General features: G+C 55.5%; 1 protein-coding gene across 4 annotated transcripts; it reads left to right on the top strand.

Annotated features, from left to right (window-relative positions):
• Positions 1 to 320: 320 nt before the first annotated feature.
• On the top strand, positions 321 to 26,406 carry TFAP4 (transcription factor AP-4). Of its 4 annotated transcripts, none has more exons than XM_035022141.1 (7): positions 321 to 595; positions 22,072 to 22,237; positions 22,355 to 22,453; positions 22,864 to 23,034; positions 23,865 to 24,005; positions 25,029 to 25,181; positions 25,934 to 26,406. In XM_035022141.1, exons 1-7 carry the CDS (start codon positions 498 to 500, stop codon positions 26,126 to 26,128), a joined length of 1,023 nt encoding a protein of 340 aa, XP_034878032.1. In that variant the 5' UTR covers positions 321 to 497; the 3' UTR covers positions 26,129 to 26,406. The 4 variants fall into 4 exon arrangements, with proteins under 4 accessions (XP_034878032.1, XP_034878033.1, XP_034878035.1 ...); XM_035022142.1 differs by lacking the exon at positions 321 to 595 and adding an exon at positions 14,966 to 15,208; XM_035022144.1 differs by lacking the exon at positions 321 to 595 and adding an exon at positions 16,120 to 17,589.
• The last annotated feature ends 478 nt before the right edge of the window (positions 26,407 to 26,884 follow it).

Genomic DNA, 26,884 nt, shown 5'->3' with positions numbered 1-26,884 from the left:
GTCGACTCTCGCTGGGCTGAGTTCCATGACGGCAGGGGCTCGTTCGCATCTTGTTTGTGGTCCCATAGTAGGTGCTCAGATACCTGCTGAACAGATGAACCGGGATATGCTGCTAACAGTGGAGGGGTGAGGTCTGGGCTGGGGTCCGTGCTCGCTGCGGTGGGGTAGAGAGAGTCAGCACAGCAGATCAGGGTGTCTCCCAGCCCCAGTGGCTTTCTTTTTCTGTTGTAGTTCCAGGAGAATGTCTCTGGAAAGGAAGCCCAACGCCCGGTCTGGCTGGGAAGAGGCAAAAAAGGGGAGGGGAGCGGGAGTGGGGGCCGGGCGGGCCTGGGGAGGAAGTCTGCAGCCCCAGGCTGCTGAGGCTGTGGCGTCTGTGTTTGCACCTTTGGAATGCAGCTGATTCACTCCGGGGAGCCCTCTGCAGCCACTGCTGCCGCCTTGGATCTGACATCTGGAGGCTGAATTCCAGGAGGAGAGAGACGGATTCCTGCAAGCAGATGCCAACTTTGAAGGTCAGACTGAGCGATGGAGCTGCTTTAGCAGGAGGCCCAGAGCAGGAGGTCCAACACTGCCCCACCCCAGGATTCTGGGAGAGGTGAGACGCAGCCCTGAAAGGAGCAGATCCTCTATGGGAACAGCCAGGGGCAGGGAAGCAGAGCTTTGCAGTCAGACCTGGGTTCAAAGACCACTTACTCAACAGTTTCTGTAACTCATGGGCCAAGGGCCTAGCTGGTTCCGTGCTCAGCAATGGCACCGGGACACTGGCTTCCCTCTCCTGGCCCAGTGTCTGCTGTGTTGCTCTACTTTCCCCATCAGTGCTTCCAGAAGCCTGAGAACTCCCAGCTTGCCTCCCCCTGGGGCTCCAGCAAGCCCCTTGGCTTCTCAGATCCCAGCTCATCTCAGATGCTGATTGGACAAGCCTGGCTCAGGAGCTTGCCCCAGTACAGGGCTAACACCCCTAGAACCACATGGAGAAAGTGGGAGTGAGGAGTCCCCCAAAGGAGCCAATGCCTGGTCGTGGGCAGAAACGGCACACACCCCCACTCTGCTCAGCTGCCTCCACAGGACCGGCTTCTGGGGCACTATGCTCAGCTTTATGGCTTTTACCTACTGGGTGTCCCACTGGCTAAGTTCCTTAAGCTCTCAGAAGCTCATTTTCTTCATCTTTGAAATCTCAGAGGATTCTTTTAAGGATTGAAGGAGACAGTGCCTGCAAATCCCTTGGCACTTTCCTGGCCCAGAGGAGACAAGATGCTAACTAGTTCTCTTTCTCTTCCCTATATGTAGGTTCTAGGTGATTCTCTCTGATCTGTGTGGTCTGAAAGGGCCGTGCATTTGTGCGTGCGTGCATGTGTGTGCGTGTGCATGTGTGTGCACATCGTGCATGTGCACGTGTGCGTGTGTGCATCGTGTGTGTGCTCACAGCAGGCCTGGCCCCATTCCCTTCTCCAAGATATTTGTACTATTTGGCTTCTCTTGGACAGGGTTGCGGACTACACAGGACAGAGGGGGAAGGCAGGAGAGACAGGAGATGGGTGGAAGGAGAAGCTCCTGGGCCTCACCGGTGGGTCTGCAGGCTCAGGCCTGCCTCTGGAGTCCCTCCGTGGGCCCTCAGCTCCACCTGGGGCTGGAGGAAGGGCCCAGGCTCTGAGGAGTAGCTGCCTCTTTCCCTCCAGTGCCACATTATCAGTGTGTCTGGTCATTCGACAGTGGGTATGGGGAAGCCCTGCCCTGGACCAGACTTGCTGATCTCATATATTCTCTCTCACCTGGAACCTGGAATTCTGGAGCCTCTGAGAGGGCACAGGGCAGGCCTACTGCAAGCTTTTTGTACCGATTTGTGAACCGAAGCAAAGCACCTCCCATAACCTGCTTGGGGCACGCAGAGTGCTAGGATGGCAGTGCCACCCCTTGGGCTCAGCACCCTCCACCCCTACCAGCCCTGCTCAGTGGCACACGTCTGAGCCTCCATAGGTCCACGTGTGCCCTCGTCCCCACTAAACCGCTCAAGTCCTCCAACTCTGGCCCATTCGCTGCACCTTAGAGAAGCCTTTCCTTCCAGTCTCCTGCCCCTGGATTATTCTCCCCACGGCCTTGTGTTCAGTAGTTCTGTGCAGAGCTGACATGGTAGTCGGGGGTTCCTGCTGTAGGTCACTCATGTGTATCCTATGTGCCATTAGCCAGACTCTGTCACTTGTCCCAGGCTTCCAGGACCACTCTGCCCGGTTCTCTTCTGGATGTCGAGCATTTAAAAATATGTTCATCTCTTTCATCGGGTGACAGACTCTCTGAAGTTGAAGGACACAGTAATGAGAGCTGCATTTTCTGAGCTCTTTCCAAGTGCTTTTTAAAAATTGAGATATAGGGGTACCTGGGTGGCTCAGTGGGTTAAGTGTCCCACTCTTGATCTCAGCTCGGGTCTCAATCTCAGGGTTGTGAGTTTAGGCCCTGCATTGGCCTCCACGCTGGGTGTGGAGCCTACTTAAATAAATAAAATAAATAAAAATTGAGATATAATTCACATGCCATAAAATTCACCCTTTTAAAGCGTACAACCCAATGGGTTTTAGTACTTTCACAGAGTGGTGCATCCATCGCCACCTTCTAATTCCAGAAGGAACCCCCTGCAGGTTCACCAGTTGCAACAAATGCACGGCTCACGTGGAGGGTGCTGAGAGTCGGGGAGGCTGTGCGTGTGTGGGGGCGGCCGGTGTGTGGCTCTGTACCTTCTGCTCAATATGGCTATGAACTTAACAACTGCTCTAAAAAAATGGAATTGATTAAAAACAAAAACAAAAAGCCAAAAAGAAACCCTGAGTCCATAGCAGTCCCTACCCATTCCTCCCTCCCCCAGCCCCTGGCAACCATCAACCTGCTTTCTGTCTCTATGGATTTGCCTGTTCTGGATGTTTCATATCAATGGAATCACACACATCGTGGCCTTCTGTGTCTGGCTTCTCTCACTGAGCATCGTGTCTTCGAGGTTCCTCTGTGCTATGGCAGGTATCAATGCTTCATTCCTTTCTCTGGCTGAATAATATTCCATTGTTTCTTTGGCTAGATCAGAATTTATCTGTTCATCCATCCATGGACATTTGGGTTGTTTCTACCTTTTGTGAATAATGCTGCTATGAACGTGCATGTGCAAGTTTTTGTAAAGAAGAAGGTTTTCAGGGGTGCCTGGGTGGCTCAGTCGATTAAGTGTCTGCCTTTTGGTTTCAGTTCAGGTTGTGATCTCAGGGTTGTGAGATTGAGCTGTGCATCGGGCTCCATGCTCAGTGCGGTGTCTGCTTGGGATTCTCTCTCCCTGTGCCCCTCCCCTAGCTCATGCTTGCTCTCTCTAAATAAATAAATAAAATCTTAAAAGAAAAAAAGGTTTTCAATCTAAGTGCTTTTTGACAAACACCTCATGTGATCCTCACAGAAACCCTGAATGTTGGTGCTGGTATGCTCCAACTTGGGCTGATCAGGAAACCGAGGCTCAGAGAGAGGAGTCAAGGTCATGCTGCTGGAAGCCCTGGGATTCTCCGGCTCCTGGTCACCAAGCAGGCTCCCATGATGCCAACTGAGGTGTTTCCATTCCGGTTTAGCAGAACCTTGCTGAGTACTGCCCCACAGTAAATGCTGCTGACTCTCCAGACAAGGGCCATGCAAACCTCAAGCCCCAGAGGTGCTCTGTAATGTGTCCAGCAGCTGTACACCTGCTCTGGGGACGCACCTGGGGCTTATGGGATGTCCCTCCTGCCACAGATTCATCCACACATCTGGGACCAGGCATTTCCCCTGCCTCCTCTGGGTGCTGATGTCAGCCTATATTACCTTGCTTTTCTGGGAGTCCCGGGGCTGCCCTTCTTGGATTCAACACGTAGACCCACGTTCACCTGCTGGTGAACTTCGCTTTTTCCACCTTCCCACATGGCATGTGGCTGAGTGTGCCTGTCAGACAAGCCCAGGGTCAAGTCTGCTCTGGGGCTCTGGCTGTGTGGCTTCAAGCAAGTTTCTTAACTTCTCTGAGCCTCTGCTCAATGGCAGTGGTGGTCATAACACTACTTCCCGTGAATCCGGTGATACGGGGGATGAGGACTGACCAAGAGAAGGGAGATGAAGTACTCAGTACCCAGCACCTCACACACACTTGGGAAGTGACCCGCCTCTGGTTGGACCTCACTGCAGGGGCAGGCAGGCAGCCAGCCCAGGGATAGGGCAGGGAGCTTTGTGTGTCTCCTTGCCCTGGAGCCGTGGGAGGCTTCTGTGACTCAGTTCTGTTCAAGGAGGGGGATGTCAAGGCCAGGCCTCTGAGGTCGGGACCCCAAGGAACCTTCCCATTCTCCTGGGTCTGCCCTCTGCCCAGCTCCCCACCTGGCGCTCTGGCAAAGCTGGGCGGGGCCCAGTGCATTCTCTGCTGGTTGCCTGGGTACGGCCCTCGGCCCCTTCCCCAGATCTGCAGCACAGACCTGCTGCCCCCTGGCCCACGGGCCTGGATACTGGCCGTGACTGTGGACCACCCTGCGTGGTGCCGCAGCCCCCGGCACGAGGCGGGAAGGGCCACCATCCTGAGGGGATGTGGTCTGGCTGCAGGAGTGGAGCCTCAGGGTCCTGCCAGGGAAACCCTCTTCTCACTGCTGCGGAGACTCAGCCTTTCCCAGCCCTGCCCCTCTCCTCCTGCTTCTCACGTTGCAGCTTCTGAGTTACTGGCACCACCCCGTGCTGCTGCTGAGGCCACTGCACCAGACAGAAGTTAACCCCTCGTGTGCTGGTGCTGGCAGCAGCGTGGCCGGAAATGAACAGCAGGGGCTCAAGGTCCGGAGCTGCTGAGGGAGGAGAAAGCCCACCTGAAACCAGCCCCTTTGCTCCAGCCTGGATCCCCTCTGGGGTGCTTCTCTCTTCTTCCTCCCTGTCTGCTCAAACTCGAATCCACAGCCTTTCCTGACCCCCAGGAGTTGTTTCTTCCTTTGGCTGTCTGGGCAGTGACCACAGAATGTGTGGGTTCTATCTCACTGCGTACTTGACCTTGTCATTTCACGCAGACCATGTTTTTTTTCCTCTCCGCGCCCCGACCCAGGCCGGCTCCTCTCTTGCACCTGGCCTCATCTGGTAGCAGGTGAGCTCTGGAGTCCTGAGGCCAGCATGGGAGCCACTCCGGGGGCAGGAGCACAGGCGGCTGGGAGGGGCCTGAAGGGAGCCAGGCGCTGACTGGCGGGCATGATCTTGGGCAAGTCCCTAGGGCATCCCAGGACTTGAGGTGCCATAATGAGGACCAAACAGAACGGCGGTAAAGCCGCCAGAGCAGCAGCTCGCCTGTGGGGGCGCAGGCCACGGAGGCACACAGACATCTGGGTACTCTGGGGCTCCGAGCCCACCCCTCCCTAGGCAGATCCACTCCCGCAGCCTCCTCCATCAGAGCAGGCCTCTGTCCCTTCCCCGACTTGGCCACTCCTGGCCCAGCCTTTTCTATCCTCAAATGGGACTTGAGGTCCTGCCTTCCCTCCCCCATCTCTGGCCACTCCTTCAGAGGAGAGCCCACGTCGCAGACAAACACTGGACACCCTCCCCGAGCTCAACAGTATCCCTAGTTGTCCTCTTCCAGTGGCCCTATGTTTTGTACCTTCCCCCTGAACCCCAAATACTCCCTCCTGGATTTTTGTGTGCCTCTCCTCAAACTTTGCCCTCTCTGTCCACACCCCCTTGGTTTCTGGGCTGACTTGCTCTCTCTCTTTTTTTTTGGATTTACTTATTTGAGAGAGAGAGAGAGTACAGGTCGGGGGGAGGGCGGGTGGTGGCAGAGGGAGAGGGACAGAGAGAATCCCAAGCAGACTCCCCACCAAGTGCAGAGCCCAGCCCAACAGGGCTTGACGTAGGCTCAATGCGAAGCTCGATCCCGCAACCCAAGCTTGATCCCACAACCCGAGATCAGGACCTGAGCTGAAACCAAGAGTCAGACACAACTGACTGAGCCACCCAGGTACCCCCTGACTTGCTCTCATTTTAATGTTGACCAGATGCCCCGAGAATCTGTCCCCACTTCCCCCGGAACTCCCTGGTGGGAAGGGCCTGGGCTGGGTGTCAGGTCCCACATTTCCCTGGGGGAAAAGCCCCTAGCAGAAGGACGTGAAGGTTTCCCATGGAGTGTGATGGAAGGAGCTGGGTGCTGACCAGGTCCAGGACAGGGCACAATGGTGGAGGGTGAGCCGGGGTGAGGGCAGGAGCCCGCCCCAGGGGGCTGAAGTGTCAGGCCTGGAGACACCGGGAACAGGGCCCGGAGATGGCGACAGGGGTGCATACCAGAGGTGGACTTCCGCGCCCCCCCCGCCCCCCCTTTCAAGGGCTTGCTTATGAGCAAAGTGAATCAGATTAAGCTGGAAGAAGGAAGCAGGCATCAGGAGTCCAGGGCCTTAGGGCACCTAAACAAGCCAGACACCCCCCAGATCTGCAGAGCCTTGGGGGTTTGAGGAGGCAGCTGGTCAGACCGCCCCCCCCCCCCCCCCGGCCCCGTACCTACCTTGGGTTCCCCAAATGTGTTCACGCCAGCCTTGCACACAAAGCATTGTGTGTGCCAGGCGCCCCCTAGTGGTTGGGGGACCCTAGCCTCGTTGGTCCAGAGATCTCTGTGTCTAGACTAGTAAAGGGGACCTGGGCACTGGGGATATTGGCCTTTGCTCCAAACCCCAGGAGGGCCGTCTGACTCTTATTCTGCCTTCCTGGGAGCAGTCAGGATCCTCTCCCTGGCAGGAGCATTTTGCGTCTAGGGGGCCTCATCCCAGTTCCAACAGCTGGTACTCCCTCTCCGCCCTGCAACCAGCAGGCGGGCGTCCTCATACACACCAGAGCATGCTGGGGCTCAAAAGACCATCTGGTACATCCCCCAGGTCCTGGCATATTTGTGTGGAGGAAGAAGCCTTAAATTAGGGTTGGGGCCCTAGATTCCTGTTTAGGCTCCCTATCCAGTTCTCTGTATGTCCTTAGGAAAATCCCTTAACTTTCTTGGCACCTCCTGCATGTTCCCCCATCTGTGGCAGCTGGATTCTCATTAGACCCCCAGTGACTTTTGTTCTCTAATCCTCCCCTCCTGTTGAGCGTGGGTGGGACCTGTGCATATGGTGTAATTCCTGTGATTAGCCTACGTGAGATGGCTCAGTTGACCCTGAGGTAGACAGATTAATCAACGAACCTTTTAAAAGCAGGGAGTTTTCTCTGGCTCTGGTAGAAGAGGAAGTTAGAGACTCAAAGCGAGAAAGGGGTCGGTGTGAGGGCCATCCTCTGTTGCTCAGATGAGGGGGCCACAGGGCAAGGACCTGAGAATGGCTTCTAGGAGCTGAGCCCTGTCCCTGGCCAACAGCCAGCAACACAACAGGGACCTCAATCCTATAGCTGAGAGGAACTGAATTCTGCCCACAACCAGTGAGCTTGGAAGAGGATCAGAGCCCCAGATGAGATCATAGTACCAGCCCACACCTGGATTTCAGCTGGTGACACCCTAAGCTGAGAACGCAGTCATGCCTTACCTGGCCTTCTGACCTCCTGAACTGAGTAATGATAAATGGGTGCTCTTTTTTTTTTTTTAGATTTTTAAAAAATATTTATTTATTGGGGCACTTGGGTGGCTCAGTCGGTTAAGCGTCTGCCTTCCGCTCAGGTCATGATCCCGGGGTCCTGGGATCGAGCCCTGCATGGGGCCCCCTGCTCAGCAGGGAACCTGCTTCTCCCTCTGCCTGATGCTCCCCCTGCTTGTGTTCTCTCTCTGACAAATAAATAAATAAATAATCTTTAAAAAAAATAAGAAAAAGTGTATGATTGGGTGGTTTTTAGTATATTCGCAGAGTTGTGCTATCATTACCACAATCAATTTTAGAATATTTTCATCACCCCAAGAAGAAATCCCCCCTTCCCATTTCCCCCTGACTCCCCCTTATTCCCTGGCAACCTCATCCCTTTTCTGTCTCTATGAATTTGCCTATTCTGTACTATGGTCTTTTGTTTCTGGCTTCTTTCACTCAGTGTGATGTTGTCAAGATTCATCCATGTTATTATATGTATCTGTACCTCATTCCTTTTGTTTGTTAACTTTATTGAGATAGAATTCACATACCATACAACTCACCCATTTAAAGTGTTCAATTCAGTGGTGAGCACAATGTAACATATAGAGTTCTCTGCTTACTACAGTTGTATTCATGAAATTAATGTAACGTTGTGTGTTAACTACATTTCAGTAAAAAAAAATCAGTGTACAGTTCAATGGTTTCTAGTATATTCACACAATTTGTGCAACTATCATCACAGTCAATTTTAGAAAATTTCATCTTCCCAGAAAGAAACCCCATACCCATTAGCAGGCACTCCCCATTCCCTCCTGCTCCCAGCCCCTAGCAACCACTCATTTACTGCCTGTCTCTATGGATTTGCCTATTCTGGATATTTCACTTAATGGAATCCTACACTCTGTGTCCTTCTGTGACTGCCTTCTCTCACTGAGCATCAGGTTATCAAGGTTCATCCATGTGGTGGCATGTATTGGTACTTAGTTCCTTTAAAAAAATTTTTTTTTTAAGAGAGGGAGAGGGTGGGGTGCCTGGGTGGCTCAGTCAGGTAAGTGTCTGCCTTCAGCTCAGGTCATGATCCCAGGGTCCTGGGATCGAGCCCCACATCAGGCTCCCTGCTCAGTGGGGGGGGGGGGGTCTGCTTCTCCCTCACCCTCTGCCCCTCCTCCCTTCTTGTGTTCTCTATCAAATAAAATAGAATCTTTAAAAAAGAAAAAGAGAGAGAGGGAGAGAGAGGTGGGAGGAAGGGCAGAGGGAGAGGGAGAGAGAGAATCTTAAGCAGGCTCCACTCCCAGTGCAGAGCCCAACACGGGGCTTGGTGCCACAACCTTGAGAGCACGACGTGAACTGAAACCAAGAGTCAGAGGCTTAAATGATTGAGCCACCCAGGGGCCCCAGTACTCTGTTCCTTTTTATGGCTGAGTAATACCTATTGGATGCATAGACCACATTTTTTGGTATTCATTTATCCGTAAAGCCTGTTGATAACTCTCATTCACTCTTCCTACCTGGAATTTGGAGATGGGACTGGAGGAAGGGCAGCAATGGGGAAGAAGGGAGCTGGGTGGGCTCCTATTTGACAATGTAGAGGAAGGAGGGCCCATGTTCTGAGGCCACACTGCAGTCACAGCTCTTTTCCCCAGGTCAAGCTGGCCTCCTCCCCACACCAGCTTTCCAGAGCAGTGTCTGCCCAGGGTCTGCAGCCAGAACTGAGCTGCAGATGGGCCAGCTGTGTGTCAGTTCCACAGATGATAGTCTGCATTTCTAACACAGATCATCCACCAGGGCAGTTAGCTGCTCTCAGTCTTTACAGAGACCTCCCCCCACGCTGCCCAGGCCCATACATACATATGGTTTAAAGGGCAAGTGGTCTGCAGGCTGATTGTCAAACCACCTGACCCTATGTGCAGGCATCTACCATAAAGCACAGCAAAGTACCTTACAATACACCTGTTCTTTTCACCTGTGGCAGGTTTTAGCAGGAAGGGAGAAAAGCTTGGCCCCTCCTCTGTCCCTCCCCTGCACATCACCACCAAACCCTGTCATTCTTCCTGGGCCAGCTCAGATGCCTCTGGCCACCGCTGCCCATGGCAACCTGGCATGAGTGGTAACAACTATCACTAATGCTCTGATGTGCCAGGTGGATCACAGACTTCTTGCAACAGCCTGTAAGCCAGGTGCTGTATGGCCTCTGTGTTACAGATGAGGAAGCTGAGTCAGGTTAAGGAACTTGTCCGTGGTCACCCTAATACCTGAAACTGGGGTTCAGGTAGAACCTGGATTCTGAACCACACTGTACAGCTTCTGGTCCTTTCTGGAACTCTATTGTCCAAAAAGCTGGGAGTATGTGTAGACAGAGACAAGGTCCAAGGACTTCGGCTGTGGGGGTGTCCCAGATGCCAAGCAAAAATAGAACAAGAAGGTCACATACAGTGAAGACAGAAAACAGAGCTCCTTGGAGGTCACCAGTAATGCAAGAATAGTTTTCATGGAGTTGGGGGGTGGGCAGGAGAGGAGGAGATTGAACAAAACACCCACTTAGGGAGTTTTGCTGTAAAGAATAGCAGGGGGAGAGTGGTAGCTAGACAGGGTGGAGGGGTGTGGGTGTTTTGTTTTGTTTTGTTTTTTTAGTGGGAAGAACACAGCTTGTTCTTGGTGATGGAAATGATTCGAGAGAGGGCACACAGTGAGGATGCAGGAGAAACATCTTTTTTTTTTTTTTTTTAAAGATTTTATTTATTTATTTGAGACAGAGAGAATGAGAGAGACAGAGAGCACATGAGAGGGGGGAGGGTCAGAGGGAGAAGCAGGCTCCCCGCCAAGCAGGGAGCCTGACGTGGGACTCGATCCCGGGACTCCAGGATCATGACCTGAGCCGAAGGCAGTCGCTTAACCAACTGAGCCACCCAGGCGCCCAAGAGAAACATCTTTGAATGATACTCATGGAGGGGTTGTCCACGCATGGACAGAGCGTGGACGTTCATCTAGAAATGGGCCAGATGGCAGATTACAGGTATAGATAGGGAGGCAGAGGCGGAAAGAGGAGTGTGTGGGATATTTCTTCAAGGCTGATCCCATTTTCTCAGAGAAACAGGACCTGAAGTCATGTAGCTGAGTGAGAAGGTGGGGAGATGATGAAGGTCTTGAGGAGAGAGAAAGTGGGAGGAAAAACAGACCAGGGCAATAGGAGGCTCCACTGTGGGATTTGAAAATAAGATCAGTCAGATAGGTTGTGGGATTTCCATTTCTCTGGGCTGTTCAGCTAGTTGGGAGGGTAGGGGTAAGGCAGGTGGGGTTAGACATGCAAGGGAAGGATTATATTGATGGGTTGTGAATTCTAAGCTGGACAAGGAGGGAAGTGAGACAATAAAGGGGCAAGGCATTGGCAGGATCAATGGGGTCAAATCCAGCCCCCTGGCCATTTTTTTCTTTTATTGTGGTAAAATGTACATAGCATAAAGTTTGCTATTTTCACTACTTTATTTTATTATTTATTTATTTTTTTAAAGATTTTATTTATTTTATTTTTTTGAGAGAGAAACCACATGAGAGGGGGGAGGGTCAGAGGGCGAAGCAGACTCCCTGCCAAGCAGGGAGCCTGATGCAGGACTCGATCCAGGGACTCCAGGATCATGACCCAAGCCGAAGGCAGCCGCCCAACCAACTGAGCCACGCAGGCGCCCTGTTTTCACTATTTTAAAGTGTACAATTCAGGGGGTGCCTGGCTGGCTTGGTAGAGCATGTGACTTTTGATCTTGGGGTCATGAGTTCAAGCCCCACACTGGGTGTCAAACCTACTTAAAATAAAAAATAAAAATAAAATATGTTTAAAGTGTACAATTCAGTGGCATTAATTGCATTCCCAATGTTGTGCAACCATCACTGTTTCCAAAATTTTCCGTCACCCCAAACAGAAACACCATACTCATTAAGCAATAACTCCCCCATTTCCCCCCCACCCTGCCACACACCCCGCCTCAGTAACCTCTGATCTACTTTCTTTCTCAATGAATTTGCCTATTCTAGGTATTTCATGCCAGTGGAATCATACAATATGTGATCTTTTGTATCCTGGCTTATTTTACTTACCATGTTTTCAAGGTTCATCTATATTGTAATATATATTAGCACTTCATTCCTTTTTTTTTAAGATTTTTATTTATTTGACAGAGAGAGACACAGAGAGAGAGAGAGCACAAGCAGGAGGAGTGGGAGGAGAAGCAAGCTCGCACCAAGGAGGGAGCCCGATGTGGGGCTCAATCCCAGGACCCTGGGATCATGACCTGAGCTGAAGGCAGACGCTTAATGACTGAGCCACCCAGGCGCCCCAACACTTCATTCCTTTTTAGGCTAAGTAATATTCCATCATATGGGTAGACCACATTTTGTTCATCCATTCATCAGCTGAGGGACAGTGGGTGGTTTGCACCTCTTGGCTACTGTAAATAATGCTGCTATGAACACTGGTGTACAATTACCTGTTGGAGTCCCTGTTTTCATTCTTTTGGGTATATACCTAGGAGTGGAACTGCTGGGACATATGACAACCTCTGCCAGGTTTTGTATGGCCCCCGAGCTAAGAATGGTATGGTCCCCCCAAGGTGTTCACATCCCAATCTGTGGAACTTGTAAGTTAGCTTATGTGGCAAAAAGCTTATGTTGAAGATACAACTAAGGCAAGGATCTTGAGATGGAGAAATTATTCTGGATTATCTGGGTGGGCCCAAAGTCATCATAAAAGAGGCAGAGTGTGTGTGTGGGGGGCGTCAGAGTCTGAGAAGGAGATATGGTAATAGAAACAGAGGTTGGAGTGAGCCACCAGAGTGGGGTCACCAGCCAAGAAACATGGAAGCTGGAAAGGTAAGGAAAGGAGTCTCCCCTAGAGCTTTCAGAAGGAACGCAGCCCTGCTGACAACAGGATTTTATTTTTTATAAAATTTTTAAAAAAGATTTTATTTATTTATTTGACAGAGAGACAGCGAGAGAGGGAACACAAGCAGGGGGAGTGGGAGAGGGAAAAGCAGGCTTCCCGCGGAGCAGGGAGCCCGATGCGGGGCTCGATCCCAGGACCCTGGATCATGACCTGAGCCGAAGGCAGACGCTTAACCCACTGAGCCATGCAGATGTCCCCAACAGCAGAATTTTAGTCAAATATAACCCTTTTGGACTTCTGACCTCCAGAGAATACATTTGTATTGGTTTAAGCCAGGAACTTCGTGTTAATTTGTTACAGTAGCAATGGGAAACTATTACAAATAACTTGCCCTTTACAGAAGAAGTTTGCTGACCCCCTAATATAGGGCAGGAAGGTGACTGAATCAGGGGTGGAGGCTCTAAGGGATTTTGCAGGGGGCACAGTGGACCGAATTTGGGAATCCTGGGTACGGGGACAGCCTGGAGTTTGAGGGTCTTTTGTCACTTCGGGAAAGAGGGCTAAGTGTTGGGAGGGAGTTGGATGGGGTGGTGGGGGCTGCAGTGGTATTTCAGGCCCTGGGGGAGGGGCGGCTGAACCACCGCAGGGAGTCGTTTTGGCACCTTTGGCAGAAATAAGGAGACCGGGCGCCTGGGTGGCTCAGTTGGTTAAGCGACTGCCTTCGGCTCAGGTCATGATCCTGGAGTCCCGCATCGGGCTCCCTGTTCAGCGAGGAGCCTGCTTCTCCCTCTGACCCTCCCCCCTCTCATGTACTCTCTCATTCTCGCTCTCTCAAATAAATAAATAAATCTTAAAAAAAAAAAAAAATGAGGAGACCAGTCTGAATGACAGGGTGCTCAGGGGGAACCAGGCTCCACCAAGGCAGTTCTGTAAGAGAAGAGCAAGGGAAAGACACACTTCTCCAGGCTCTCATTCATTCATTCCTTCATTCATCCACTCAGGCACTATAGACCTGACTCCATGTATACAGTTATGTGGCCCTGTATCCTATTTGCCCCCCAGAAGTCATCATTTCCTGAGCACATTTCCTGTCCCCACAGTGAGGCTTTCCAGGGACTGGGATCTGTACTTGGGGAAACTGCCCAACAGGTTGGTTTAAGGATCGGAGAACATGCATGCAAAAATCTACAAGGTTGTGGCAATATCTAGTAACAATAATAGTTCCTAAAGTTAACAGTAACTCTTGTTATTAGTAGGAATATTTTAATTAGGAGGCGCGATTTGGGCGGAACCTTGAAGGCGGATGGGATTGGGAAAGGCGGTGGGCAGGAGGGAGGACATTCCAAGGCAGGCGTGGTCTTCCTGAGCCAGGAGCCAACCCTCCAGGAGCCAGGGGAGGGGATATGGGAAGGAGGACGGAAGCTGGCCGCACAGCGTCCCTCCCTCCCCGCCCCGGGCCGTCACCCGTAGTAGAGAGCGCACCCTGGCGGAGGAGCAGGTCCCGCACTGGCTTAGCCATGAATAAGAAGCTTCGGCCCTCTGGCCCTCCGCCTCCTGTTGTCCAGCCTCCCCGCGGAGGGGGAAAGTGGGAGGGAGGGTAATTGGGTACCCGGCAGCAGCCACCAGGCTTTCGAGCCGCGCAGGCAGCCTGCCGCCGGGGCCGCTGCCGTCCTGGCCCGCCTCCACCCTTCACTCCCCACCGGGCCCCCCGTTTCCTAAGGCAGCCCCAGGATCTGAGGCGCCCGGCGCGCCCCCCTTTGCTTCCTCCTCCCCGGCTCCGGGATTCCCAGGCTCCAGAGCCCGGGCTGGGCGGCCAACTGGGCAGGCAGGCAGGCAGGGAGGGAGGGGGCTGGCTGGCTTCCGAAGTCGGCCCCAAGTTACATGTGGGAAGAGGTGGCTGTGACGCAAGTTTCCAGGGGGCCCTGGGCTCGGAGGGAGCGCGCCAGAGCGGCTCCTCTCCGTGCAGCTGCAACCGTGAAAAAGAAAAAGCCCCGAGCAGCACCCCAGGCCGCCTAAGCCGTCTTCGTCGGGCCCAGCTGCGCGCCCTCTGTCCCCGAGGGCCGCCGAGCGCGGGACCTTGCATCAGGCAGTCCCTGCCGGACCCCGGACGCACGGGCTAGGCTCCCTCGCGGTGGCTGGCCCTTTTTTTTTTTTTTTTTTTTGCAACGCTTGCCAACCTGTCAGCTGATGGACCTCATCACCCATAGTGGCGCATGTAGCTCGGCCGCAGCTCGCTCCATTCACGCCGCGCCCCCCCCAGCCGGCCCACGGCCCCCGGCTCCTGGTGCCGGGCGGTAGGCCCGCAGACCCTGGCCGCAACCGGCCCCCGGAGGCCTGCGCCCCTCTCGCCCCGGCCTCGCGCCGCCCGGGGGGCGCTGCAAATAGTCCTTTGTTTACATGCAATTCCTTACTCCGCGGAAGGAGGCCGGGGGAGTGCTGAGTTTTCACCAGCTGTTTCCCGCCTTGAAACAGACATCTGATCAGCTGCAAACACACACACACATACACACGCCCGGGGAGGCAGGCCGGAGAGACCTCCCTCCCGCCCCTCCCGCCCGCCTCCCTCCCCTCGCCGCCGCCGCCGCCAGCATCTGGGACCGGCCGTTTCTGCACCTCCGTCCGGCGCTGCCCTTTGATTCGGATTTCCATCTTGCATTCTCCGGCTGACCGCGGGACCCGGCTCGTGCAGAGGAGGGGGGCCGATCGCTATGGAGTATTTCATGGTACCCACTCAGAAGGTGCCCTCTTTGCAACATTTCAGGAAAACAGAGAAAGAAGTGATAGGAGGGCTCTGTAGGTGTGTACTCCTCCTCCCCCCCACCCCCTTCCCATGATTGCAGCCCCCGGCCAGCCCTCCCGGGCTGGCGCGCGTGTGCGCACGCATGGCCCGCGCTGCCGACCCCGCTCGCCTTTCTTAGCCGCCGGGGCGGCTACAGCCCCGCGCGCCGGGCTTGCGCGGCCGGGGGACCCTCCTCCCCCGGAACGTGGGGGCCCCAAGCGGCCCCGGTCACTTTTGTCCGCTGCAGGCGGGCGAGTCGCGACGTTTGTAAATTGCAAACAGACCCACGTGGTTCTGCAGCAGTCCCGGCCATGCTTGGTGCTGGTGGCTTTCCCCCCCGCGCTTCCTCCTCCCCCCGCCCGCGGCGGCTTCCTTCCTCTCCCTCCTTCTTCGCTGTCTCTGGGTGACCCCCTCCAAGGGAGCTTGGGGGGCCCGGGCCGCGCGTGGGGCTGCGGGGCGGGCGGCTACAATGCAGCCACGCCGCGGCTCTGGGCGCGGGGTCGGGGGGGAGGATCGGGGAGCCCGGTGATGTGTTTGCAGGGAGCGGGGCTGCGGCGGGGATGGGGGGGCGTGCTCGAGTGGGGGTGCGGGAATGGGTGGGACCCGAGAGGCCGGCGCTACCGGCCGTGTGGCGCCGCGGACTCCGGCACGTTGGCGGCCGGTCGCACGCTTGCCGCCCGCGCCCGGGCGCTGTTTACTAGCGAGGCCTGGACGTGACTCTGCAGCCCTCTTGGAGTAGGCGGACCTCGGCGCGCCGCCTCTCGGGAGCTGTAGTTCCCCGCGCCCTGCCGGTGCGGCATTGTGGGAGTTGTAGGCGCGCCCGGGCCACGCTTTCCCCGCACAAAGCTCGGCTCCCGAGGGCTGGATGGGCCAGGCAGGCCCGGGGTGGGGATGCTTTTGGGGGAGGGGGCACCGGACGCCGCCCCTGGCTTCACGAGGCCGCTGCCTGTAGCACGCACGTCTCGGCTGCAAACTTTCCCATCCCACGCCCCTCCCCCTAGCCATAAACCGAAAGCGATCAATCTTGCAGCCCGGTGGGTGCGTGGGTGGGTGATCCCAGGTCCCCGGCCCTCCCCGGGAGCCACTTCCCAAGTTTGCCCCGGGTTGCTCCAGATCCACCCTTTATCAAGGATGATGGGTGCGTGCACCACTCGCATCCCGTTCCCCTGGACACTTGTTAAAATGCACATGCCCGAAACTCCCGATGGCCAGGAGAAGGGCCTGGGCATCTGCACTGAACACGGCCCGCGGGACATGGCAGTGCTGCGTCTGGGGCTCTCCTGTGTGCCCAAGCATCAGGAACCTAAAGGCCCCTGAGAACCATGCTACTCCTGGAGCGAAATGGCTCCCTAGGGCTGGGGCCACGTGCTCTGCCGCCCGGGGCAGGCTGGGCGGGGATTGAGGGAGGAGGAGCCCGGGGCAGTGTGGCCCAGGCTGGTGGACAGCAGGGGCTGCAGAAACCGGGTTCGGAGAAGGTTGCTGCTCAAGTATACACACGCACACCCCCTCACCTCGCCCCAGGGCTCCTACCTTAACAGTTCTCAAGTTCAGGGTGCTGGCCCTTCCAGAAGGTCTACCTGGAGGGCCTAGCTGTAATAAGTAAAGAAAAAAAATTCTGGAGCTCTTAATAATATGTTTTAGGGATTCGTTTTGCTAGATTTTTCTCATTGAATTTTCACACTCTTCTTCCTCAGTTAAGCGGCCTTATGATTCCCATATGGGATGAGGACAGAGGCTTGAGAAGGGCAAGTGGTGGGGCTGGGACTTGAACCCTGATTCCAGAGCCCTGCTCTTACCCCTAGTGGCTGGTTGCTCAGAGAAGGGCTGGGCGGGACTATTTGGGCCTGATCCTGGGCAGGCTTGGCACAGCCGAGACCTCTGGCCACCAGGCCTGGGACTTAGTTTAATCCTCTCTTGGCCTCCCAGGATTCTGGCTTCACTGTCCTTGTCCCAAGCCCTGCTTTAGAGGAGTCCAGCAGTCTCTAGGGGTCAGGTGCCCCAGGCTCAGGCCTGGGGACATGCTCAGCCTGCCTATCTGTGAGACAGGTGTAAGCCTCTGCACTGGGTGTGGAGTTGGGCCCTCTGGGTTTGTTCATTTTCAGAAGAAGCTGTGGGCTGAGGTGGGATCAAGTGTGTGGGTTAGGTGGGACCTTCGGGCTGTGTGGACGGCTTCTGAGGCTGGGGGGCTTTGTTCCATCCCTCAGTGACTAGAAGGGCTCCCTACCTCTCTCATTCCCCTCCCAGACCCACTGGAGGGGGCCGTACTGCAAAGTGGGCACCAACTGATGTGTCCCCCACCCCGCATCACCCTCCTAGCCCGGCTCATGCCCATGCTCTGTGGTTTTGGACTTGTGTGGTCTCACTGCTCTCCACTTCTATAAAATGGAGCACCTGTGAAGGTTGGCTGTGTGTCTGGAAAGCGCCTGGTGTCTGTTAAAATAGCACTCAGACTCTTAGAAGCGGGAGCATTGTGGTCTTATTAAGTGTTTACCTGCTGTCCTTGGTGGAGGCAAAGACCAGTTCTCAGGAGGTAGAGACAGGGGCTTTGGAGTGTGTCCTGAGTCCCTGATCCAGTATATATGTGGCATCTACTCTGTGCTGGGAACCAGGATTGGCTCTGTCCTAACAGCTCAAAATCTGGTGCTAAAGAGTCTTGTCAGCCCCATAATAAAGAGAGATCTTGGGATCTCCTGGAGTCCTGTGTACAAACTCTGGAAAAACAAGGCATCCTGTTGCCCTCAATCTCTTTTTTCTTCTTCCATCTCCTTCTCTCTTTTATAACCTAAGGATCATTTTTACTTACTTATTTATTTTTAAAAGTACTCTCTGTGCCCAATGTGGGGCTTGAACTCATGACCTCTGAGATCAAGAGTCTCATGCTCTACTGATTGAGCCAGGCAGGCGCCCTCTTCCTCCATGTCTTTTAAATTTCACCATGACCCTATGAAGTGAGGCAGTAGCCCCCCATTTTACAGGTGGGTAAACAGGCTTTGGGAGATGAAGTGCTTAAGCATGGGGTTCCATGGCTAGTAAATGGCCGGGCTGGTTTGTACTTGAACACAGTGCAGGGAACTCCCTCTGAAAGACCGAGGAAGCCCGAGAGGGGAGAGGTGTTTCTGATGGGAACAGCCTGGCCATGGTCTGTTCAGAGCCAAGGGCAGGGGTGGCAGGCTGGTCAGAGTGAGGTGTATGGATAGAAGCAGTGGGGCTGGGTGAAGGCCCTGGGCTGCTTCAATACTTGGCTGCACAGAGAAGGATGAGCGCCTTGGCATCCTTGCTGAGGGTCGCTTCTTCCCTCCTGTCCTCCTCTTGGGGTGTGGGAGAAATCCCATGTGGGCTTTCCCACCTCTCACTGGAAATGTTGAGTGGCATGTATGTGAGTGACTTTGGGCAGTGAAAAATGAGAGTTCTCCATGCCTAATCTGAGGCTGGAGCTGAGCCTGGGGGTGTAGGTGGATGGGGGCTACTTGCCTTTGGGCTGGGCAGGAAGAACAGGTACAGGTCAGGATTCTGTCTTGAAGAGTGTGCTTCCTACCCCAGAGGCTCTGATCGCTATGCTGGTGTTATTCCCAGGGGGCCGTCTGGGGGTACTCTGGTATTGGGGTGGCAGTCTTGGCACCCAGGGCTGGTACCCAAACTGTTCTTGGCCGTTGGCCGCCCTTCTCCTGGAGACTGACTGTCGGAGGGCAGTCCGGGAGGGAGAGAAGGAACAGACGCTGGGTGTCAGTGGACCCTTCACTGCTCACCTGCGAGTCTGAAGTTGATGTGGAGGGGGCAGAGGGCCTTACCATTCCTTACCATTCCTGTAAATCACATTTATGTGTGCAAAGCTCAGAAAGAAGTGTAAGAAACTTTCAGGCATTTGCAGAAAAAATCCCCTTTATCCCTATCTAGTACAGTAGCTGGACTAGCCATCCATTACAGGAATCTCTGGTTGGTCAGCGATCAGGACCCCTGGTTGGCCAGCACTCCCACCAATCAGAACTCCTGGTTAGCCGTGATTCCACCAATCAACAGCTGGTTAGCCGGCTTTCGCCAATCAGAACCCCAGATGAGTCAACATTCCACCAATCAGAAACCTTGGTTAGTCCACATTCTATTAAAGAAACTATCAACTGGTACTTCCAGGGCTATTTCGGGGAGTTATCCATTAGGGTCTTGGTGGCAGTCCCTCATGAGGAACTGCAGCTTTGGGGTGAAGTCTGTTTTCTGGGACTTGAGTGTGCATTAGGTTCCCCAGCAGCTGGTTCCTGAACCAGGAGGCTGGGTGGATGGACTTGGTGGCAAAGGGGACAGAACGGATGGAACATTGGGAAGAACCAAGATGAGCAGGCTCTGCTCCTTGCCTGGGTCCTTCACTCTCCTTTGGTGTCTCCAGTTCCCGGGCATCCTGGGGAGAAGGGAGGAGCGGAGGGTCTCCCAGGGCAGAGATTTTCATGGGCAGATGAGCTGGCTGGTTGGGGGAGGTGGGGCTGAACTCTGGTTTCTTTGGGGGTTGGGGGGCATAGGTGGGACTTGGGGGGGTAGTGGGGGCTGGGACATGCAGGAGCTGCATTGCCTGCACCCTGCTCCTCCTGTCTTTCATGGTGGACTTGGGCAGGGCATTCTACTTCTGTGCCTGTTTGTTGGGAGGGGCAGGGACACTACCTGCTGAGGCCATACACGGGACTCTGGTAAGCAGCAGCCGCTTTGTGAGCCATCAGTGGAGGGTACCATGGCGGGGGGGGGGGAGCTGGGCTTTGGCATCTGCAGGTGCCTGTTGAGCCCTGGTCTGGCTGTCTGACCTTGGTGGCTTGGCTTCCTTTGGACATCTCTTCCCACCTCTTTTTTTAAGTAAGCTCTATACCCGACATGGGGCTTGAACTCACGACCCCAAGATCAAGAGTCATATGCTCTTCTGACTGAGCCAGCCAGGCTACCTACCCCACCTCTTCTTCTTCTTCTTCTCCCCACCACAGAGGGTCTGGAGGGCACAGCCAGATCAGGGAGCCTGGACTAGGTTCTAATGCCCCCCACAAAGGGCAGGCAAGCCCCTGCATATCAGGTCTCAGGCCTGCATCCTCTCCATTGTTCCGCCCAGACATCCCATCATCTCCACTGTAGGGGCGGGGAAACTGGAAGAAGGGAGGTGCCCCTGGCCCAGAAGTGGGGGGCCAGATGACTGGTAGTCTGACTCTAAAGCCCTGTCCCTCCTCACTCTGAGCCCTGAGTCTTATCTGTGAAGAAAGGGTTGTGGGTCCCCTTTCTTTTTTTCAAGATTTTATTTATTTATTTGAGAGAGAGAGAATGAGAGAGAGAGAACACCTGAGAGGGGATAGGGTCAGAGGACGAAGCAGACTCCCTGCCGAGCAGGAAGCCCGATGCGGGACTCGATCCAGGGACTCCAGGATCATGACCTGAGCCGAAGGCAGTCGCTCAACCAACTGAGCCACCCAGGCGCCCTGTGGGTCCCCTTTCGAACATCGACATTCTGGGTGCCGTGATGAAACTGCATCCTGAGGCAGGGGGCCCGGGGAGGCCTTGGAGGTGCTGGTGGAGGAGAGGGCTTGTCTGTGGACCCCCAGCCGAGGCTGACATGGACTACCTCTCTGTCAGGAGAGGAGGCGAAGGCCCAGGAAGGGGCAAGGGCAAGTCCAGGGTCCTGCAGGCCTGGAGTAGGACAGATGGCTTGGGCCAGGGGGCCAGGAAAGGCCTTGGCTGTCTCCAGCTGTTGTAGACGTGTTCTCCTGGGTTTCTGAGCAAACTCCTTTCTGCCTGGGGACGGGCACGGGGGCTTGGGCACCTCTTTGAACCCAGGGCCCCCATCTATGGAATAAGGCTACCCGTAGTCCTTTTCCCTACTTCTCTAGAACCAGGGGTGTAGCTCTCTTGGCCCAGGCCTGGACCAGGTCACCCCCGGGAGGGCCCCTCAGGAAGAAGCCAGGGCTGTGGCTTTGGGTGGGGCCGGTGGCCTCTTCTGGGAGCCCAGCATCTGGAAGCCATCAGGCCAGGGGCGGGGGGAGTTACAGGAGAGGGCCGGGAGAGGGGAAATGCCTCCTCCAGGCCACACACAGGCCCAGCCCTCGGGAGCGGTGGCGTTGGGCCCACAGGCCCCGCTGCTGCCTTTGCCTCCTGCCGATGCCGCTGGGCCCACAGCCTCCCCCCTTCCACTGGCTGTCTTCTCTCTCACCCCCCTAGCTGCTGCTCCTGTAAGATGCAGTCACGTAATTTGCAATACCATTTCGACTGCACGCTGAGAGCTTTGCTTGTCTGGCACTGGGTGGGCCTGCCTCTTGGGGTGTGTGGGCTTGGGGGAGAAGTGTCTCCAGGGGTGGTTGGTCTGATGTCCCCTTCTTGGAGGGAGTGGTACCTGTCTCATTTTTGAAGTCTTAGCATGGGGTCTCTGGGGCCAGGCTGGGGCCTTGCAGATGAGTGTGTGGCTGGAGATACGGTTGTGGCAATGGGGAGGGAGGAGGCATCTCTTCGCTCAGTCCTCAAGCCTGCAGTCATGAAGGAGGGGGTCCAGGTATATAGCCAGGAGCTCAGAGGTGTCCCAGGGACAGGTGTCTGCAGTTAATTGTCTGGGACCATGGGCATCAGAATCACAGAGATTCTTGGTAGCCGTTCAGGCTTCTGAGCCCCACCCACACGGGCTGGGCAGACACTGGGGCTGGGACCTAGGGCTGCACACTTACTGACACCCAGGCATCCCAGAGCATACTACTCCATCACCCTCCGGATCTGCTGCGGGTGTAGGCATCTGACAGGTCTGGCATCTTCTGCACTGGGAGGGATGAAAGTTATACTAGGGGCCCTCTGGAGGTGAATGGTAAAGACAGGGTCCCACCGGGGCAGGGTACGGAGGGCACCTAGCCTGAGCATGTCTTTATCCTCCCCTGCAGCCTTGCCAACATTCCACTGACCCCTGAGACTCAGCGGGACCAGGAGCGGCGGATTCGGCGGGAGATCGCCAATAGCAACGAGCGGAGGCGCATGCAGAGCATCAACGCGGGCTTCCAGTCCCTCAAGACCCTCATCCCCCACACAGATGGAGAGAAGCTCAGCAAGGTGGGCTAGGGCCCGGAAGGCTTCCTGGAGGAAGTGGTGGGCTCAGGTGGGGAGAAGAAAGTGAGCCTTGGCAGACCCTGCCCGCTGGGGTCCCTGACTTGTCCCTCCCGCCCTCAGGCAGCCATTCTCCAGCAGACGGCAGAGTACATCTTCTCCCTGGAGCAGGAGAAGACCAGGCTTCTGCAGCAGAACACACAGCTCAAGCGCTTTATCCAGGTAGCACCCTGTGGAGGCCTCCTGCTGCCTCAGTGCCTTGCCCTCTTCCTGGCTCCCTTTCCCTTGTTTGGCCTGTCCCGGCTCACCATGGCCTGGGACTCTGATCTGGTTGCAGGCTGCATCTTCCCCACTGACCTGCCTACTTCAGGCATTTCCCTTCTTGCCTGGGCCTCTGTTTACCTATCCGTCAAGTGCAGTGGGGTGGGCTCTGGAAGGAACCGGGTGATTTCTGGAAAGCAAGTCCATTCTGCTCCCTTTCTGGCCTTTGGCCATTTGTTGGATTTGCAGAATGAGGCACACCTGGGCCTGACAGCCTTGGGGGGCTGAGAGGGAGTCCTCTGACCTGGTGGTGGTGCTGTTGGTAATATGGGGGTGTCAGAGCACACTCACTGGCCCCTTGGGGTCCCCAGGAGCTGAGCGGCTCATCCCCCAAGCGGCGGCGGGCAGAGGACAAGGACGAGGGCATCGGGTCGCCAGACATCTGGGAGGACGAGAAGGCGGAGGACCTGCGCCGGGAGATGATCGAGCTGAGGCAGCAACTGGACAAGGAGCGCTCGGTGCGCATGATGCTGGAGGAGCAGGTGAGGCTGCTGGGTTGAGCAGTTATTTACAGGCGCACCTGCTTTGTGCCAGGCCTGAGAGTGAGGGACCCAGCCGGGAGCAAAGCAGACGGCTCCCTTTCTTCGGGGTCACTGTCTGCATGGGGTGGGGGAACATTAGAGGATCTCACACTGTAAAAACACAGCTGTGGGGTGTCTTGGGGGCTCAGTCAGTTAAGCCTCTGCCTTCGGCTCAGGTCACGATCCCAGGGTCCTGGGATCCATCCCCACGTCTTGCTCGCTGCTCAGCGGGGAGTCTGCTTGTCCCTCTCCCTCTGTCCCATCCCCCTTCCCCCCCTTGTCTGAGCATGCATGTGCTCTCGCTCTTTCTTAAATAAATAAATAACATCTTAAAAAAAAAACAACACACAGCTGTAATAAAGGCCACGTGCCAGTGGTGGGCACTGGGGAACCAGGGAGGCTGCCCTACGGCTTCTCCGTGGAAGTGACTTGAGCTGAGGTTGGGAGGTCAAGTCTCGAAGTTAACGGTGCAGAGAGGCGAGAAGGGTGCTCTGCACAGAGCAGCATGGGCAGGGGCCTGGAGGTGGGAGGGAGCACGGCATGAGGGAGGCCGTGGCAGGAGAGGAGGTGAGTCATGGCGAGCCCGGCAGGCTGCTCTAAGGACTTTGGTCTCTACCCCGAGGGTGGACAAGCTCCATGCTAGGGTTTGCAGCAGGAGCGAATGGTCTCTTGGCGAAGGACAGAGCTTGGGGAGGCTGACCTCAGCAGTCCTGAGGGCCCTGCTCGCGGTGGGGGGGGGGGCGCCGGGGTGTGGTCCGAGCCCTGCCCCGAACCTATTGTCCTGCCCCCAGGTGCGCTCGCTGGAGGCCCACATGTATCCGGAAAAGCTCAAGGTGATCGCACAGCAGGTGCAGCTGCAGCAGCAGCAGGAGCAGGTGCGGCTGCTGCACCAGGAGAAACTGGAGCGGGAACAGCAGCACCTGCGGACCCAGGTGAGCAGGAGGTGCCGGGAGGGGCTTTTACCTGCAGCATCAGTGCCTCTGGGCCCCGGCGGGGCAGACTCAGGACCTAAGGTTACTGGCTCCCAGGTGTCCTGCATGTGTTACTACGTTGAAGCCTTGTAACCGCCCTTTGAGGCCTGAGCTCTTATTCTTCCCATTTTACTGATGGCAAAATTGAGGCGCGGAAAGGTTACATTATATGCCCACTCGTGATCCTCAATGACATGGCCGTCGAAATCCAGAGTCCACACTCTTGACAAACAGTGTATTTTTTTTTTAAGATTTATTTACTTAAAAAAGTTTTTTTGAAGATTTTATTTATTTATTTGACAGAGAGAGAAATAGCAAGAGCAGGAACACAAGCACGGGGAGTGGGAGAGGGAGAAGCAGGCTTCCCGCCGAGCAGGGAGCCCGACGTGCGGCTCGATCCCAGGAGCCTGGGATCATGACCCGAGCCGAAGTCACATGCTTAACGACTGAGCCACCCAGGCGCCCCTACTTTTAATAAATTTTTTATTTACTTATTTTAGAGAGCGAGAGCAAGCACGAGTGGGGGGAGGGGCAGAGGGAGCAGGAGAGAGACTGAAGTAGACTCCCTGCTGAGTGAGGAGCCTGATGCGGGGGCTCGATCTCACAACCCCGAGATCGTGACCTGAGCCAAAATCAAGAATCAGATGCTTAACCGCCTGAGCCACCCAGGCACCCCACAACCACTGGATTTATTAGCTATTGAAGTGCTTGCTTGGTGCTGGAGAGTGAAGGGGCCACGGGATCTCAGATGGCTGAGAAGGCCCTCTCTGGACCAACCTTTCTCTCATTTTTAAAATAAGAGGGGTGGAGCACAACCTGGCTGGCCCTCTGTGAGTGAAGGAGTTCAAGGGCTGGGGTGGTTGGCAGAGGCTCTCTCGAAGCAGATGGTTTCGAGGGCCGTCCCTCTGTGAGCGACAGAAGGACAGAAGGGAAGGGGCAGCTCCTAGAACCTTTGGAAAAAGACTGAGGGCCTCTGTCTTGCAGCTTCTGCCCCCTCCGGCTCCCACCCACCACCCCACAGTGATCGTGCCGGCACCACCCCCTCCCTCCCACCACATCAACGTTGTCACCATGGGCCCCTCCTCGGTCATCAACTCTGTTTCCACGTCCCGGCAAAACCTGGACACCATCGTGCAGGTACCTGGGCTTGGGGACGGGGCATCATGTGGGAACGGGCCCTTTGTGTCCATTCCTGCGTCTCCCTTTCTGTGTCTGTGGTGGGAGGTGGCTCTGGAGAAGGTTTAGGGCAGAGAATGGGCAGGGGACAGCATGGCCTGGAAGACCCCGTTCCTTCCCTCTATGGGATTTGCCGAGAGGGCTCTTTGCTCCCTGAGCCCCTTGTGGTCAAGTTCCTGCATCCAGCTCTTGGGTTGGTCCAGGGTTTCCTCTCAGCTCCATCTCCCAGGACCTGGGGCGGGGTGCCGATGGCAGTGGCTGGCTGGGGGACAGTTAAGCCTCCTGCACAGGAGGGAGAAACGAGATGATCAATCAGCTCCGTGGGTCAGGCCCGAAGTCTCTGCTGGGCCCAGCTTTGCATGGCCCCCCTTGGGAGACCCAACAGCATCACAAAAAGAAAGAACTAAACAAAAAAACCCCATCAACCCCTGCAACTGTAGTTGCACATAAACCCAGCAAATTGACTAATAAAGTTAATAACAGAGACCTTGCATAAGTGAACAGGCACTTTGAAATATATAAATGAGGGATGCTTGTGACTCCCAGGCGACCCTGCACTGTGATCCCCTAGAAGTTTTTCGGCTTAGCCGAGGCATTCTGATCGCTGGGCAGGCCGGCTGCTGTCTTGCTAGGCTTCCTTGTGGGCCTTTCGGTGGGGGGGGGGTGTGTGTGCGTGTCCCCGGCCGCCCTCATCACAGCCTGGCCCCCCCCAGGCGATCCAGCACATCGAGGGCACCCAGGAAAGGCGGGAGCAGGAGGAGGAGCAGCGGCGAGCGGTCATCGTGAAGCCGGGCCGCAGCCTCCCTGAGGCCCACGCCTCTGACACTGCCTCCGATTCGGAGGCCTCGGACAGCGACGCCATGGACCAGAGCCGGGAGGAGCCAGCGGGGAACGGGGGGCTTCCCTGACCACCCCCCAGCCCTCCTTTCCCTTCTTGGGGCTGGAGGGGGCCGGTGGGGCAGCAACAGGGAGCAACGCAGGTGAACGAGTGAGGAATTTTTACAAAATTACGACGTCATTTGGGTCTCTTTTATGACCTCTTTTTCAATACTGTAAATCCACCTTGGAGCGAAGCCACCTGACCTGAGGTCCCGGGGGCTGGCGTGGCAGGAGCGTGTGGGAGCACCGGGACACCTGGGGCTGGGCCTCGCCCCGGAGGCCGGGGGAAGCTGACACAGGTGCCTGGCCTCTCTCCGCCAAAAAGCATTTTTTCATTTAAACATGTTTTTAAGAACAGGGAAAATCAAACAAAACCCCAAGGTATTCTGCCCTCCCCAGAGCCAGCCCTAGATGGTCAGTTTTTGACTCCTTCCCTCCTCTTTTTGGTTTTTTTCCTTTCTCCTTTAAGCACTTACATGGGTTGGGGGTCTGGCTGGGTCGGGGCTCTCCGGGGGTCCGGGGGTCTACAATGCTTCTCGGTTGGGGTTTGCTGCTGCCCTTCTCCCCTCCCCTCCTGGCCTCGGCTCAGCACGAGGATTCGCCACTCCCCACCACCCCCCAGCCCCATCTCTCCCTCCAGGTTTCCCATCTTCCACCCCAAAAATGTCTTTGTCTCTCTCTTTTTGTTTTGTTTGTTGTTGGTTCTTTTTGGTTTTGGTTTTGTTTATCTTTTCTGTTTTTTGTTTCTTGTTTTTTGTTTTTGTTTTTGTTTTTTTTTACAATTT

Source organism: Mirounga leonina, unplaced genomic scaffold (assembly GCF_011800145.1).
Source record: "Mirounga leonina isolate KUSES-001 unplaced genomic scaffold, KU_Mleo_1.0 Mir_175, whole genome shotgun sequence".
In the NCBI taxonomy this organism is placed as follows: domain Eukaryota; kingdom Metazoa; phylum Chordata; class Mammalia; order Carnivora; family Phocidae; genus Mirounga; species Mirounga leonina.
The sequence above is the reverse complement of the archived record's forward strand: the minus strand, read 5'-3'. Positions and strand labels throughout refer to the sequence as shown.